General features: G+C 37.2%; 1 protein-coding gene across 1 annotated transcript; it reads right to left on the bottom strand.

The window, feature by feature from the left end:
* Positions 1 to 1,343: 1,343 nt before the first annotated feature.
* Positions 1,344 to 15,971, bottom strand: cab39 (calcium binding protein 39). The gene is made up of 9 exons (XM_039671147.2): positions 15,831 to 15,971; positions 11,324 to 11,478; positions 11,038 to 11,202; positions 7,142 to 7,260; positions 5,614 to 5,782; positions 5,437 to 5,496; positions 3,857 to 3,922; positions 2,173 to 2,316; positions 1,344 to 2,087 (listed from the first exon to the last, which is right to left on the bottom strand). Exons 2-9 carry the CDS (start codon positions 11,435 to 11,437, stop codon positions 1,899 to 1,901), a joined length of 1,026 nt encoding a protein of 341 aa, XP_039527081.1. The 5' UTR covers positions 11,438 to 11,478; positions 15,831 to 15,971; the 3' UTR covers positions 1,344 to 1,898.
* Positions 15,972 to 17,539: the final 1,568 nt, after the last annotated feature.

Below are 17,539 nucleotides of genomic sequence, written 5' to 3'. Positions count from 1 at the left end.
CAAGATGACTGTGATTAGCTGTTGTTAAATTGTGCCAACCAAGGAAAACTAGTCCAATCTGAACCACAAATGACGGTGAGTTGCCCCGCCCGTCACCAATTAAACAGGATGTCCTCAGACTGATATATGAAAAATGTGCATCTTTAATTCTCCGTAAGGTTTATTGTATTTCCCACTGAAATAAAATACTGTTATAGACATGTCAATCCCTGTTATTCTGACCAGTACTGTAAACATTCGACAGAACATGTTTTAATGGGAGTTCTGCATTGAAAATGAGTAGGGATGCCATTATGAATTACAGTTGCATTTGTTTAAGGGGGAAATGAAGGATTTATGGCTATCTTGTGAGTAAACGCAATCACAACTTGAAAATGATCAACCAAAACCCTCCAAATCCCTTTAAAGTTTGTGTAGTTTTGCAGACTTGCACCAACTTTAAAGTATTAAACAACTCTCATCAACCTCTGCACTGTTACTATAACAAAGATGTGGGTGCTCAAAGCGGCTCCTTTACATCCAACCGTTTCAGATTAGTCAGCTGCAAATAATATCACATTTATTTTTTCCCAAACTAAAAACAGCCGGTGTATTTAGTCAAATTATACAAAACCAGAAAATAACTTGTCCAGGTCACATTTCACCTCAAACTCAAAAGCAAGACATAGGAAATTATAGATTGTAGTTTGTGTAAGGCTATTGGACTATTAAAGATTTGTCCAATTATGACAATTATATATATTTTACTGTCATTAATACTTGTTGTACTAAATACGTCTCATTTTTACTTGTCTCTAAAAATAAAAATATTGACAATTGAAAAATTGACAATTATGAAAATTACACAATTTAAAATTAAAATAGGCTACAATTAATTAAGACCAGATGCTTTTTAGTCTCAACATATTATTTCCCTTTTGATTTTGAGGTTAAATGTGATTTTTTGTGTGAGATTCTCTCATGCACTCACCAAATGATCAAAAGCACTGCCCTAGTTAACACAAATGTAAATGTACACACTATGCCAGTGGGGGTTTAGTTTCTCTGAAAACAAGACTAAGCAGGACACAAATCTTAATGTCACGGCCACAAGAAAGCTTTCAGATTTCAAGTTAACTTTCCATTACTCCCACTTAGCGCAGTGACTAATACAATAAGCAAGGAATGGTTAAATCAGAATCGAGAGCGCAGCCACAACTAACTCGCCTTTACTCCTTTCCATATGACTTTCAAAATGAATCTGAAACAACCATAAACCGCTATAGAGGCTGTGAGGTGCAGTCGCACATCCAATGATGTCTAAAAGCTAAAACAAAAAGGAAGATAAAAAAGCATACAGTATATGTAGGGCCTACACATTTATTCGCCCAGGATACGCAACCTCAAAATGTGCAAAACATGTTGATGCATCACATTTGTAGCTTTAATGTAACTCCCCGGGCGAGGGTGAGCAAATGAGTCGACAGGAGTGTGTTTGAGTGCTTTATGCATGTCAATAAGAATATCCTCAACTTAAATGGACTAATTAGCATCGAGAGACATTTGAGTGTATGGTTGTGTGTGAGGTACAAAACCCTCCTCTTCTTTATGTGCAATAAAGCAGCAGCATCTACATCCATCCTTTCTGTTCATTTTGCTCGTTTTTTTTTTTTTAAATGAGAATAAAACATTGTAAGGGGAAGAGGTTGTATGTCCAGCGAAGCGAGACTCTTCTTCATCCTCGTCGCCATGTAAGTCGCCCCACCGAGCTCAAACGGCATTTGACGGTTCCTGCAAAACACAAAAACATGCCCAGTGCCACGGCCACTCAACGTCCCAGAGAGCCAAACATCGTCCAGACGCTGCCTAAAACACTGTCTAGACGTCCTCTTTGCACTTTGAACCATTGGTCATCCTTCTCAAGCGTCCTGCGGGGTCGGCCTCTTGAGGTCTCGGATCTGTTTGATTAGATAGGTCTTCTCGTCGCTGAACTGCTCGTCCTCGGCTCGGTCGTTCTGGAACTTGCTGAGGAACTCGATGAGTTTGGTCTGGTTCTTCAGGAGGATGTCGAGGATGGGCTGGGTCTTGTTCGGATTGGCCACAAACACCTGAGTGCACAGAGAAAGACCTTGTCAACTTGCTTGAGATGTGTTTTGGGTGTTGGTGTTGAAATAATAATTAATAGATTCAAACCTTGAACACATGGAAAGCCTCAAACTGGATGTTGCGGCTCTTGTCTCTCAGTAGGTTCATCATGAGTTTGAGGTTCTCTGGTTTGCTAATGTACTTCGTCATTATAGTGAAGTTGTGTCTGTCCAACAGCAGCTCTCCCAAAAGCTGAGAGGAAGAGGAAATGCATAAAACACAACAGAAGCACTATAAAATACAGATATAATGACTACAGTAAACATGCGCACACTTGAGTTAACCCTCTGTTCAGTACAAAAAATGCTAAACTTTGACAAAAAGTAGGGATCGGCCAGCATATCGGTATCGGCCGATATATGTTCATTTTTAATGTTATCGTTATCGGCCTGGTTATAAAATGTGGCCGATATATTAAAGCCGATAAATAATGTATTATTCCCTTCAGCTGAGACACTTGTTGAGCAATGTTTATGTTTATTGAATTTCTTGAAATACGATTGAAATCTCTTCAAAAAAAATGAAAATACGGTTCCGTGAAACATGTGCAGCTCAAATCTGTCATATCGGCTATACAACACTATAATGAGAACATCATTATAATCGTGCGCTTGGGACATGGATTTAATTGTGAGACTTTTGTTTTTTGTAATCAGGCTCTCAAAATTAGGTAAAAATTTGGATTTAAATTTATCGGCCGATATATCGAAAGAATTATCGGTTATCGGTATCGGCCAAAATTTTCATATTGGTGCATACCTAACAAAAAGTATTTTATTTGTGTTATAATTGTGATTTTCTAATATTTAGATATGAATCCAACTGAATCCAACTTGTGAAAAGATACCTTTGGTTAGTAAAATAGCAAATAGCATATAGTGGAGCTCTATGGTCATGTAGTGGTTAAAAGTGATTTTTTTTTTTGGTCCAAAAAATAGATAGAAATCTTACATTAAACCATGTAAAATGATCCATGTTATCCACATGAATGAAATTTTGAAATATGGGTCTTTTATAAATTGAATTTTACATAAAATGCTGTTTTTTTTGGGGGGGGGGAAAAAGACATTTAAATAAATAAATATTTATTTATAGAAATTTAAAAGATATCATAAATCATCCAAAAACTGCACAAATGTTGAGTAAAAACATTAATAAACCAAATAAATTATATTTGTAAAAAAAATAAAATAAAATACTATTCTGTTACAAAATTAAATGTTATTGACTGGGGTCCAATAGACCCCAAAGACCACACGCGTGATTCCCAAACGAAGACCATCAGAGGGTCAATGCATTATAAAGCAGAACAATAATACAACATACACTACACTAGATATACATACACTAGATATACACTACTGTTCACAGATTTGTGAGCAAAATGATTAAGAAATTGTTTATTTTATTTAGCAAGGACACATTAAATTGATCAAAAGTAAGACATTTATAATGTTACAAAAAAAGTACAATAAAATCTGTTTTTTGTTTACTTTCTACTCAAAGAAAACTGAAAAAAAAGAGTTTTATGAAGGATCATGTGACACTGAAGACTGGAGTACTGACGCTAAAAATTCAGCTTTGCATCACATGAATAAATTACATTTTCAAATATATTCCAACAGAAAGCAGTTGATTTAAATTGTAAAAATATTTCACAATATTACTCTTCTTTGATGTAAAAAGACAGTAGTTTTAATAAGCACAACATACAAATCAACCCGTTCCTTACCTTTAGCGACTGCCTCTTAGTCACATAGTTTTCCGAGTGAAGCAGTTTCTCATATTCACTAAAGAACTGAAAAGAGGACAGAGATATACAGTAAATATCAGATTGTGTGGCTTCTTCTCATACAGTAGCCCAGAAAAGTAAAGCATACTTACAACACACTTGCATTAGATAAAATATCACACGTCCTGTATTTGAGTCCTTAAAATGGTTACGTTCACACACGGTTCAGTTATTTACAGGAGTGACAACCGCACTCCATAACCGAACTCACACCCGTACATTTTCAGGACTCGGAAAACCCGCGATGTGTGAAAGGAAACGGACTGAACAACTAGTTGTCTCACGCCCGACATTTGGAGAGAGGTCTCCTACACTGCACAAGCGCTTCTCTACAGTGTGTTGTGGGTTTGCCTGTGTAGTTTCGATTTCAGTAATTCACTGAATGAGCTGTGTGTCATCTGAAGGTTTTCTCCACTGGAGTTGCTCTGTCAGTTTTGTGAAAGTTGCTGTGGTAATGGGACATTTCGAGACTCACACCTGTAAGTAAATGCGGTTGTCAATCCCATAACTAGCAGTGTGAACGCAGAAATAGTGTCTAAAATTATGAAAAAAGTATTTGGACACACAGGGACGAATATAGGGCGCACATTATTTGCCAGTGTTTTTCAACGCATTTTTTGTGTTCACACCCAAGCGATTTTCGCTGACGATGAGCCAACATGCAAATTCATTCCCTGGCATTAGATGGCGCCTATTTGCTCTGCAATACCACTCCATAACAGTTCTCTTTTATCAAGATGTTTGTAGTCGCTGTCGCTTTTGCCATGTAGTTATATGTTCGAACACCAACGAGACCAGCAGCTCTACTCATCTTGTATCGCATCTTCCTCGTCTTATTTCTTCCTGGCAGTGTAGACGGCGACGCTACTTGGCGTAGATCTTCTTCTCCGTTTCATATGTGTGCTCGGCAAGACCGTTTTGTGTTTGAGCGCCCCCAAGTTGTGTTTCACTGTAACTTCAGAAGCTCCAAACACGTGAGCAAAAGCGGCAATCTCATTGGTCGGATAGTTTTTGACGCAGCGCGCCAAACTAAAAAAACGAACCCGATGCGTTTTTAAAAAAATTACGCTTTTAAGCATGGCGTTTTCCCCGTCGGTGTGCACACTCACGTTGGCGCCCTTTGTTTAGTCATGAGGCGTTAAACGTCGGCGAATACCGCGCGCGAAATTCATCCCGGTGTGAACAGGCGTTTATGTTACAAAAAGCTGTTGATGTGAAGAAATTACTTCATACATCCACCACTAAAATCAACTTGACACCACAGTCATTATGCAAATATGATTTTTTGGATTTGTAGAAATTATATTCATATCTAAATTCCTATGTAAAGAAATTGAAATTGAAAGTTTTTTTTGGGCCCACTTCACATTCAAATCACTTCCAAAATGTATTGACTTTCAATTTAAGTGCAAAGAAACAGATGCAAATTCCAGGAACTTGTTGTAGAATGACTGACAGATCCGATGACAACAGACAGGGAACGGAAACCAAACAAATAATAAGAAAAGTCAGTGACTCACTCTATCATAGTGTTGCTCCAGAAACTCAGCGCTGAGCAGTTTGTGTCTCGTCAGCAAATCCTGGAAGAAAACCAAACAAATGGAATTGATCAGACAGAATAATTATACAGAGCACCTGAAGATGAAATATTTGGACAAAACAAACACCTAGGCTTGTTTGTTTGCCAACATACTAACTTTAAAAGTGGCAAAAGCATCGGAGGCGATGTCGAAAGTGGACATCTCCACGTATCTGAAGAAATCGTAGAACTGCTCAGAGCAGAGGGTGATCTTTGCCAGCGGCTCATGCCGTATACATTCCCTCAGCATGATCCCGCAGTTCAGAGCGATGTCTGGAGACTCGTAACTGCAAAAAAGAAAGGAACATTTGGCCACCATATACACATCCTTGTGTTGTTCTAAAACTTTCTTTCATTCATAGACCCAGAGGGATATTTAAAGGTGCAATATGTAATATTGACAGCTAGTGGTTGAATCGGGTACTGCAGTCCAAATCCAAAAATTTGGAGAGAGCTGTTTCCCGCCCCCTCCTTTTTGGAGTCGATGCTGACGCTGGTTGCCAGATTGAGGACATGATCTGCGATCTCGGACCCAGTTTGTTTGCAGACTTCAATTGCTCCAAATCCCAGTGTTTCCCTCTAACTAGCAACCCGGGAGTCAAATACTATTGGGTAAATTGGGAGTGGATGGGATCAAACAGACCAAAACAAAAACAGACATTATGACACGGAACTGTCTGTCTGATTGTGTTTTTCAGAGAAACAAGTATTTGAACTTATGTTTCCAAAATTATGGTATTTTTATGCTTTAGTTCAGTCAAAAAATTACATATAGCACATTTAAGTTGGATGCTACTTTTTTCATACAATGAAAGTAAATGGTGGTCAGGGGTTCTGAATAACACAAAAAATACCATAAAAATTATCTAAATTATCTAATTATCTAAGTTGCTCAATATATGAAGTTGGATGTAATTTATATCCAACTTCATTCTCATACACTCACGTTAAGCATTATATAATAAATAGCTAATCTCAAACGCTTGATTTTTTTTTTCATAAAACGTAACTATATTATCGCCCAGATCTTTATATGAATTTGGATATATAAGTACGTCTAACTTTATCTGCATACACAACATACTAGTGTAGGACGATACACTATATTGCATACCTCAACAGCTGCATTGTTCTAATCTGCACGCAAATGTAAGGCATGAATATATTAAGATATTATAAACATTAAAATCATGATTTTCTGTAAAGCTTTTTTGTAGCAATGCGTATTGTGAATTTGACTTGCCCATATAACTTGTCAACTATATTCTTGACTCCAAACCATATTAAGTTTTTTTGTCATGTGGCTTCAAGTCATATGGTTTACTTTTAAGTTTTAAGGAGTTGAATTATTGGAAAAGCACTTGCGTGTTTAAGATGTCACAGATGTAGGATAAGATGTAACCACTGACAATGCTGACTCACTAGAGTAAATACTCATCTGGGATCAGATATCTAAAATATTTACCTATAGTCTCATATTAGTCACCAAACCAGCTCACTGATATCTTAGTTTGAGATATGATCTAAACACCAGCTTCAAAATTAGAAAAGCAGATCTAACTAGTCTGACAACTGCCACATTTTAGGTTATATATTAAATAGATGAATATAAAAATCAAATGAATATGTTTGTGTGTGTGTCTCACCCTTTAAGCAGCATGAAGAGTATATTTTGTTGAGTGCACAGGTATTCAACAGTGGGTGTCCGTGTGCCGATTTGACGTCTCAAAATATTATTAAAGATCTGTGCCACGTCTTTCTTGCCCTAAAGAAAAAAAAAATGCAGAATAGTAACTAAAAAGCTAATTTAATTAAAAATAAAAACATGTATTTCAGTGAATTTGAGAAATAAAGTATGTAAATCTTGTAAAACTTTTTACACCTGGTATTAGAACCATCTCGGCTGATCTGTTCACAAGTGGCCAGTCGAGACAGTTTGACATTGACGTCTGTTAACACAACATGCAATGATAACGTCTCTCAGATGTAGGGCTGTGAACCGATTAATCGCATCTAAAATAAAAGTTTGTGTTCACATAATATATATGGGTGCACTGTGTATCATTATTTTATATATATAAATACACACATACTTGTACATATTTAAGAAATATTTTCATGTATATACTGTATAGATTTATATATAATTTATATTATATATAAATATAAATATTTTATATATAAATAATATTTTTTTCTTAAATATACATGCATGTGTGTGTATATATATATATATATATATATATATATACACACACACACACAAAATAATTATACACAGTGCACCCACATATATTATGTAAACACAAACTTTTATTTTGGATGCGATTAATCGCGATTAATCGTCTGACAGCCCAACTCAGATGCATAAGAAGCAGCCACTTTTTCATTAGAGAGCATCTCTTTTGTGGCTATTGTGATGGATATCTTTTTTTCTAGACGCTGGCTAGACAATATCCAAAATGAAGTGTCATGACATATGTAATCAAATGAACTTCTTCCATTTTTATTTAATGATTTTGAGATCTAAATTTGCTCTGCCAGTAACAGTGGGCGAAATGAGGGCTCATTTTGCACAGAATAAATAGTGAATGATGATCATATTGAACATAAAATGGGGTTTTATAATGGGGTTTTTAACTTTATGAAATAATAAAACCCCATAGGAAAATCTCAGGTCTATAGGTAAGTGTGGCTCTGAGGCTCTGAAATCTTCTCCGGATTCATTTCGTCGAAATCAGACGTCCATGAGTAAAAACATGGACAATTGCAGTTGTAATTCTAATTAAAAGTGACACCGTCTCTGTTTTGATGTTTAATAATGTAAACGCTTTAAAGCAATCTATTGTATAAGGTGCTAGATAAATAAACATGACATGACTGCAGTGCTGAATTGTAGAGCTGGTGTTGTGTGTTTATTTTGTTACTGAGATGAAAGAACGCAGCACATATTTTCTGTGTTGGGGTGTAACAAGTAACTTGAGTTATGTAATCAGATTACTTTTTCAAGTAACTTGTAAAGTAACGCATTACTTTTAAAATTTACAACAAAACCTACAAGTTACTTTTTCAAACAAGTAATGCAAGTTAATTTGTTTTCCATTTATTTCCTGACAGCTTTATTGTACCCATGTCGAGACAAGTGCAGAGGCGTTGTGTGTAAATTATGGTTATAGTAGTGGGAACATGCAATTGCTCATCTCACTTGCACAAAAAAAGATTCAATATTCCTCAAAATGAATAAAATCAGTAAAATTCAGAATACTATGCAAACCTCCAATAACTAAATATGCTTAATAAATCATACATTTTTAAGTATTTAATCTCACTTTACTGACCGATGTCCTTGCTTCTGACCTTTGATGATTTAGTTAAATAAAAAATCTATAGTAATTTTTGCATATGGTATAAGTAAGTGTTAAACTTTTCTTTACTCATGCATCATATTCTTCCTTTATTCAGAGTGGCAGCAAATGAAAGGTTTACTTAGTTTTACTTACTGTACAGTAAACATGTTCATTCGAATTTCCTTCAGCCTGAGGCTTATTATTTCACTTTTGGTGAGAAAGGGTCTTCACATTTGCCCAAAAATACAACTTTTTTTTATAAAAAACAAGCCCAGCTGGGGTGGAAAAAAGTAACGCCAAAGTATTGTAATGCATTCCTTTCTAAAAAAAGTAATGAAATTAGTTACTTTTTAAGGGAATAATGCAATATTTTAATGAATTACTTTTCAAAGTAACTTTCCCCAACACTGCATATTTTACACATACATCTAAACGTTGCTCTCAGAAACGCGGACATCGTCTGGATGTTCGCCAACAGTATTTCACGGGTCAAGTATTTCAAATTTCTTTTAAAGGGATAGTTCACACAAAAATGTAATTACTCGCCCTCATGCTGTTCCAACCCCGTAAGACTTTCGTTCATCTTCAAAACACAAATTAAGATATTTTTGATTAAATCTGAAAACTGTCTCACTCCTCCATAAGCTTCCATTGTAATTGAAACCTGCCCGCCCAGAAAAATTTGTAAAAACATTGTTAAAATAGTCCAAGTGACTAAAGTGGCTCAACCTTAAGTTTATCAAGCGACGAGAATACCCTTTTGTACGCAAACCCCCCCCCCAAAATAACGACTTTATTCAACTATTCATTTGCTTTGATTCATCTGCGGGCCTCTGAGTGAGTTCATGTAGTGCAACAGCGCAGGTGAGTTTTTGGGAGAACTATCCCCTTAATGGTGCGTTCACACCGGACGCGAATAGCACGTCAGGCACGAATGATTTCAATGTTAAGTCAATGCAAAGACGCGTTACGCGCATAAAACATTCCTGCGGCGCGAATGAGACATCATTCTCGCGTCAAATTCACGTGAATGCCGTGAGTTGAGCGTCTGGCACGTTAAGTGCGTTACGCGCAAATTATTTAGTTAGTGCTATTTGTGCATTCACGCGTTTGACGCGAATTCACATCTGCCGCCCGAGTTGAAAGATCTGAACTTTGGCGTCAATTCGCACCGCGGCCGTCTTCCAGCGCAGCTCCTGGAGCGAGCAAATGGTGAAACTCGCCAAACGGTTCACCTCCGAAGGGTCCGGTGGACACACGTTAGTTTCACTCATGACACGCGAATTAACACAAAGTTGTCAAGCGTCAAACTAGGGGCCGTTTACACCTGGCCACTTCATGCGTTTTTCTGTGATCGGATTGCTATCCGATCGTGAAAAGACCAGGCGTAAATGCCCCCCGAAACGCATTCGAGACGGGTTTGAATCCGATTGCTCAAACCACTTCAGGAGGTGGTCTGGGCCGCATTCCAGACGAAACTGGACATGTGTAAATGCATCTGGTTCTTGAAATCACATATGTAAATGTTACTACTCACAAAAATGTTAAAAAATAAACGCGTGAGAGCGTGTTATAGGCTATATGTCATGCTATTTTAGTCAGATATGACAACGCTACTGTGACGCGCATCACCTCAGATGAGCAGTTGAGCGCCTATCAAGCCAACGCGCCGCATTCTATCGTAAATCAAAGTGAAAGTAAGTCGCAGACGATTAACACTACCATCTTCATTAAAAGTAAAAAAATGAAATGATCTTACCAGTTCTGTTGCCGCTCTCTCTTATCACCGTCTTTGCTGATTTTGAAATTTGCCGATAATCGATAATGCAGCTCATATCTGTTGCTTTCGGTGATGTGCACTTTATTAAATCCGCATATAGCGCGGGAATTGAAGATCGGATTTATATCCGTTTTGCAAAAACACATTTATGTGACCAGGTGTAAATGGAATCGTTTTGATAAATCAGATAGCTATCCGATCTGAGAAAACGCATGAAGTGGCCAGGTGTAAACAGCCCCCTAGACGCGTCAGGCGCGAATTTGACGCGCTTTTCGCGTTCGGTGTGAACGCAGCATAAGAATAATGAAAAAGAAGTATATCGGCTCTTAAAAGAGCATTTGAAAGCTGCTCAGTGGATCTTGAGGGACTTTACTTTTCAATTTTGTGGCTTAGTCTACTAAACTCATCCCCCCACCTCAAAGTCAATGAGCTGCAGATCCGCGACGAGGGTGCTGAGCAGGCCGCTGTTGTAGAGCTCCTGAGCCAGCTGAGCCACGGCTTCTGTCTGCGGCTCCTTCTCACTCGTGCCGTAGAGAATCTCCTTCATCGCCAACAGAGATTTGGACACCTCTTCAGAGGCCTGCAGAGTGCAGACACACACCCCTCTTATGAAAGGCCTCATGAAACTGAGGTGACATTACCAGTACAAGCCCAAAGCAAACTGAAACACTCTCGTGTTTAACAGCGCATTGTGCAAATACCTTCTCAGCCTTCTTGTCCGAAATGTCCTGCTTCTCCAGAATGGTCATGCTGTCCTTTAGATTCTTCACAATGTCCGCGGGACACTTGTGAGACTTACCGAAAGGGAACGGCATGGCAACACCTTACCGGGACAACCAGGTAGCAGAGAGCCCAGCTGTGGAAAAGTGAACGAGAAACAGAGAGAACGTCAAAGGGAGGGAAGAAGAAAATGACTGAGAAAGAACGAATGGACAAACAATCAAACGATAACTCATGAGCCAAAGATTAAGCAAAACAAAATAACAGATACTAGAATTTACAACCCACTTAGAATCAGCAAAAAGAAAAACGTTACTCTGAAGTCACAGAAAGAAATAAAGAGCAAGGGAAAACAAAACAAATGAACAAAAACTGAAAAAACAACAACAAATGAACTAAACAAAAACATAAGAATGAATAAACAAATGAAAGAATGACTGACAAAAAAAAAAAGAAAAAATTAACATACAAACCAATGAAATAAGGAACAAAAAATTAATAAACTAAGGACCAAACAAATGAAAGAATGAATAAACTAACATATACCTACACATTAATGCATTTGGAAGACTTAAAATGTACACATTTAATCAGTTCTTGCTTTCTCTGGGAACCACACCAAGCGGCAACATTCTAATCTGAAAGATGAAGCCTACCCGGAAGTGCGAAAAAAACTGCAATACATCTCAAATCCGCTAGAGGGAGGACCCAAAAGGGAGCAAATCTCCATAGACGTTCTTCAGAGAGTCTATGGGTGACGTCACAGACGCTTTGTCCATATTTTTTACAGTTTATGAACCAAAACCCATGACTTTGCGGTTGTTAGCGTCATCGATGTCAACGCGTCCGCCATCTTGGAACAGTCAACATTTTGTCACTTGTCTTACAGTAAAAGTCAATGAGTTTCTAGCAACATTGTGCAGCCACTGGTTGGAAAAAATGCAGAGATTTTAAATGAGAATATGTTCGTTTGTCTGTCTTTACATGCATTAGCTCAATATTACAGGTTTTCATACTTCAAGTTCGCACTGTAACTTTTAAAGGGGTGATGAACTGAGAAATCAAAAATTCCTTGAGCTTTTAAGATCTAAGAGGTCATCATATTATACGAATATCCTGCAAGTTTTAGAACTGAAAACATCCTTGTTAGTCCAATAAAAGCTTTTATTGACACCAGCCTCAGCAAACGACTCATTTTTCAAAGTGGGGAACTATGCCGTCAAAGAGGATAAAACACCACCCCTGCAGAAGAAGATCAACGCCTACTTCAACACGGCCGGTTTAGCCCCGCCCATCGATTCGCACATTACACCCATAGCTAAATAACATGGATGCCTACCTCGTGCATCGACAGGTGAGTTGAAACTCATTATAATATGCAAAACTGTTATCCACTCACAGCAGTGGGCGATTATCAATATTATCACGGTTTTGTTAAAATTAGATGAAAGTGTTCAAAAAAGAACTGATACTCACACGGAAAACATTTTAACAAGTTTTATAATTGAAAATCAACAAACAACAAATAAAACAAGCAGCTCTATGCAGTTTTTTTAAACAAGATTCTATTCTATGGCATTTTCTTCTTTAAAATGCCCGTCGTCAATAGCAACGCATTATTACACAGCGCACATCCATATCAAAACGGAAGCAGGCTCTCGTTTCATTCAAACACAACTTGTCGTCTTGAGTCTCCGGTTTTTGATTGTATTGAAAATGAAATCAGAGTTGATTTATTGTTTGCAGAGTTTGATAATATTGGTGTGATATATCTCGTCTGGACGATTGTTTTACAACATGTTTTTATAAACAGATAAGATTTAAAACATTAGCTAATCTCATTATCAATTCAATATGTCCCCGTAATTATGTGGTAAAAATTAAAATCGGTGTAATACGTGATGTATCTATACATTACTATACCTTAAAAAAATGTCACTCTTAATAAGTCTTATTTGAAGTTGTTCGTTCGTCTTTGGCTCAAAGCCACTTGCTGCAAACTTTTCTTCGCGGAAGCTTCACGTCTATTTTAAGTGAGTGACATAAAATGTTTAAACTCGAAACAACATTTTGTGCCCAATTGTTTACCAGAAGTAGTTTTGGTTTGAGGTTGAAGTTAACTTGCCTTGCGTTCGCTATACACCAGTGGGTGATGGTCAGACAACTGGGCAGATTTGAAGTGTTTCTATAGCAGTGACTTTTTGTTCGGCAGACAAGGTGACTATCCTCGATCAAGTTTCCCTCAGGACTTTTGTAAAAAGCCAAAATATGACCACACCTCAGATTTGGTCCTCTTAAAAGGCTGAAAAGTCTTCCGAGCACGGCCACTGCCTTCCGCCATTCCTTCTCGAATAGTAATTAAAAAAATAAAAAAAAACATTGCGTGCAGCGCGCACCTGCGTCAGACTGGCCGACGGGATTTACAGTGAGTTATTAAAATCGCGATAATCAAACACGGTTTTAATGATAATTCAATTTTAAACGATAATACTAACCGTCAGTATATTTTATCGTGGTTTATCGTGAAACCGGTTATCGTCCCATCCCTACATGCATCCTACATTTCAACTAATAATAGAAGGAAGTTGACCTCCACCAGCTAAAGTGCAATTCACACTTTATGTTCAAATACATAACACACACACACACATAACACAAACACACCCACACTTGTGTCAGACACAGTGCAAATGCGAGGTGAGCTTTGCAAAGTCGATAAACAGGAAATGTACAGCAGGAACCTCTTCAATAAATACGGTGTGCTGGTTTCCTCCATAAAGATCACAGCAGCCAAACTCATGCATGAAGTACTAACCTGAAGAAAACAACTAACAACTCCTGCTGTTTTTTCAACACCCTTTCCCAAAACACAAACTACCATCAATATTACAGTGCCGTATGTGCTCGAATACTCCATGTGGCAGCTCGTGGGATCCGTGCGTCACAGGACCATACGTCCAGCCGCTTAATCTCCACTGGCTTTTGCAAGTTCGCCAAATCCTTGACCTGGTGACCAACCACGCTCGCCAGATGCCACTGAGGCTCGCTGACTTTACATCTAAACCATGGGCTGTCTAGTCCTGCTCCTGGAGGGTCACTGTCCTGCAGAGTTCAGCTGGCCAGCCAATCAAGCCCGTGCTGGGCATACTGGGAACTTCCAGACTGGGGGTGAGGCAAGTTGTAGCTAAACTCTCCAGGACCGAGTTTGGACACCCCTGAACTAAACATTAACTTCATAGTTTCAGCAATGCATGAGATCAATTACAGGTTAACTGATCAGCCACACTAATACGATGCTAATAATATCATCAATCATAATTGATACAATAATAATATTTGTACATGATGTTAATGATAACATGCTGTACAATACAGGGGAGAGCAGGGTTAGTCTTCTTCACATATCATCACAAAGGCTATATCATAGTATCTATGAAACAATATTATTAGTAGGTTACTTACAAAGTGTTTTGGTGTCTGTTTCTAACAGCTAGTTTGTCACAATGTGTTTTATGAATAATCACACACTATATACATATATAGCATTTATGAATCCCAATTTATTTTGGTCTATTTTTTTATTATAAATAAATACACACAGTTTGATGGAGACCCCATATTATAGTGTTACAATAATTTGGAAATATAAGGGAACTAAATAAGTAATACAGGAATGTATTACTGTATATGGCATAACATTATTTACTTAATTCCACTCAAATCCACTAGAAAATACCCGAATAATCTTGGCTGATGTCGGGAATATTAAAATTGTCATAAAGACTAGTTTAATGGCATCATCTGATGAAAAAAGATTCAGAACACGTTAAAAAGCAGTAGGATGCATATTGTGTCATAACTGGATGATAATGTAGATAATTAGATCAAAATCACAACTATGTATTGTTCAGCTGTGATTGAAGTAACGTTATTGGTATATTAAACTGTTAATGGGTTAATACCAAACACAATATACATAAACTACTGAATTCAGCATCACGATCTGTGTAAATCAGCTGAAGTTATGATGCTTACTCACCTGCAGTCTCACTGATATAACTCACTATAAGGGCTCGATGATGTGAATGACAGAGGGGCTTCACTCTGACTATGTCTCAATGCTAGTGAGCTACCAAGAATCAATCAATGACGCCCCAAAATAATGATTCCCCGGTTCAGACATGGGTGGGTAGTTTGCAGACTACTTTGAGTCACAGCCCCCTACTGTTGCGCAAGCAGAGCCCGAGTGTGATGCACAGGATAGCTACAGATAAGGCAGGCATCTAATCTGATCAACACCCTCGTTTAACTTTAAATCGGTGATGCACAAACCCATTCTCGTCTTTAGTGTCACTCCAGACTCACACTGTGTGCGTAAATGCAGTTGAGCTTTTGCATAGGATGGCTTTGATAGGCCTCTACAGACTCTTTACCATCTATAGCTTCACAACAAGAGCCAACAGAAGAGAAGTAAAAAAAATAGCACACCTTATTTTTGGGTTTCCTTTGGCCTTTTCTAGCGAATAGCGGTGTGATTCCAGGAATATGATGTTTTGGTATGTTATTTCTTAGTCAGATTTGAGCGGAGAACCGTCTATGTGTGTGTATGAGTGTGTATGTGTGTGTGTTAGGCTACAATCAGCAGCGAGAACTTCCGCAAACCTGCAGCGAAGAGGATTTCAAAATAAAAGCCCCCAAACAAACGCTCTCTCGTCTCAAGTGTCTCCATGGAGAAAGAAAACAGAACTGTTCATGCACAAATGTAAATTACTATTTTTATTACATTTTTTTTTATTGGGGATAGCTTATTGCCTTCATACATTAACACCATCAACAGAGCAAAAAGACCGTAGGCTACATTGTTGTGTGTAAACACGTAATTATTTCCTTTGATTTATTCACAATGCATGCTGATGCTAACGTCATGCAAAGTTACTAGCCCGTATGCTCTTTGCTTATTTGTAATATTTCTTTCTTTTTCCCTTTTTTCTTTTTTCTCTTCTATTAATATCCTTCTGTAGGTATTTGATTTGCGATTGTTATTGTTAAACATGTTGCAATAAAACAACTATAAATAAAAAAAATAAGTTTAATAAAATATTTTTGTAATTACTTTATATACATATTTATGAAGAAGGCAGCTCAATAAACAAATAGACATTAAAACAGGCCCAATAACTGACTAATAACAGTGAGGACGATGGATCAGTTTCCCAATACAAATATTTGCCATTGTTGCTTGCTGTGTCTGTCATTTTTTGTTACTACTACTACTACAATGAAATTCATTCATTCATTCATTCATTCATTCATTCATTCATTCATTCATAAATAAATAAATAAAAAATGGTGAAAGGGAAACTGAAGTTAAATTAAACTAAAGTAAACTGGCATAGCATAGGCTACAATTAAGAGATAAATGCAAAATCAAATAAACATGCAGTTTTATATTTTTTGGCAACTCATTTTCAAACTTATCGAATTAAAATATACCAAGCCTATAACATGAAAGCACACTTTTGATAGAGAAAATAAATATGATTTCACACAAGTGACCAAAATGCACAGAATTTGCATGTCTAGTATGTTTTAACAAGAAAGCTACGTCAGAAAAGAAAAAAAAGACTCAAACATATTTATACAAGATTTAGCCATTTAAACCAAGTCTTAATTATTCAGTTTGGGTAAAACTATGTTTTATAAATAAATAAAGCGAGCAAGCTAGTCAGAACATAAGCTTTTCTTTTAGTTTATGTAATAACACAGACAGGCCTACAAATCAGTGTAGGCCTACTTTTTTGTGTTTGCTGTCTTGTAAACATATCGAAGTATGACTGAAAAGACAATATCGGGAGCTGTTTTCTTGGTTGATTCCGTTGTTTACCATTTACAGGAAATTGTACATACTTTCTATCTTAACAAACTTCAAGAATCAAGTTTGTTAATGACCAACTTCTTACTAAAAAGAGAATGTTTCTTTTTAAAGAAATGCGCGCACACACACGACTTGTTTAAATACATTTATGTTGTTAATAAATAACAATAAATTGTAAGAGCAATATGTCCAAGTTTTGTTTTTCCCTGTAAAAATTTCAAATGTCATGATTTGCCAATGCACTGGCACCTTTTTCGAGATGGTTCTCACTGCAGTAGCACCCCAATGCAGCACATGAGATCCACGGGGAGGAGTCGGATCA

Source organism: Pimephales promelas, chromosome 16, assembly GCF_988280905.1.
Source record: "Pimephales promelas chromosome 16, fPimPro1.hap1.1, whole genome shotgun sequence".
NCBI lineage: Eukaryota > Metazoa > Chordata > Actinopteri > Cypriniformes > Leuciscidae > Pimephales > Pimephales promelas.
This window is presented reverse-complemented; position numbering and strand designations above follow the sequence as displayed.

Bases quoted from the DNA above. Each gene is read 5' to 3' on its own strand.
- cab39 (XM_039671147.2), bottom strand. From the start codon at position 11,437: ATGCCGTTCCCTTTCGGTAAGTCTCACAAGTGTCCCGCGGACATTGTG. The intron at 7,261-11,037 runs GTGGGGGGATGA...TTTTTTCTTTAG, and splicing joins TGCAGCTCATTGACTTTGAG to GGCAAGAAAGACGTGGCACA. The intron at 5,497-5,613 runs GTTAGTATGTTG...GTTTTCTTCCAG, and splicing joins ATGCTTTTGCCACTTTTAAA to GATTTGCTGACGAGACACAA.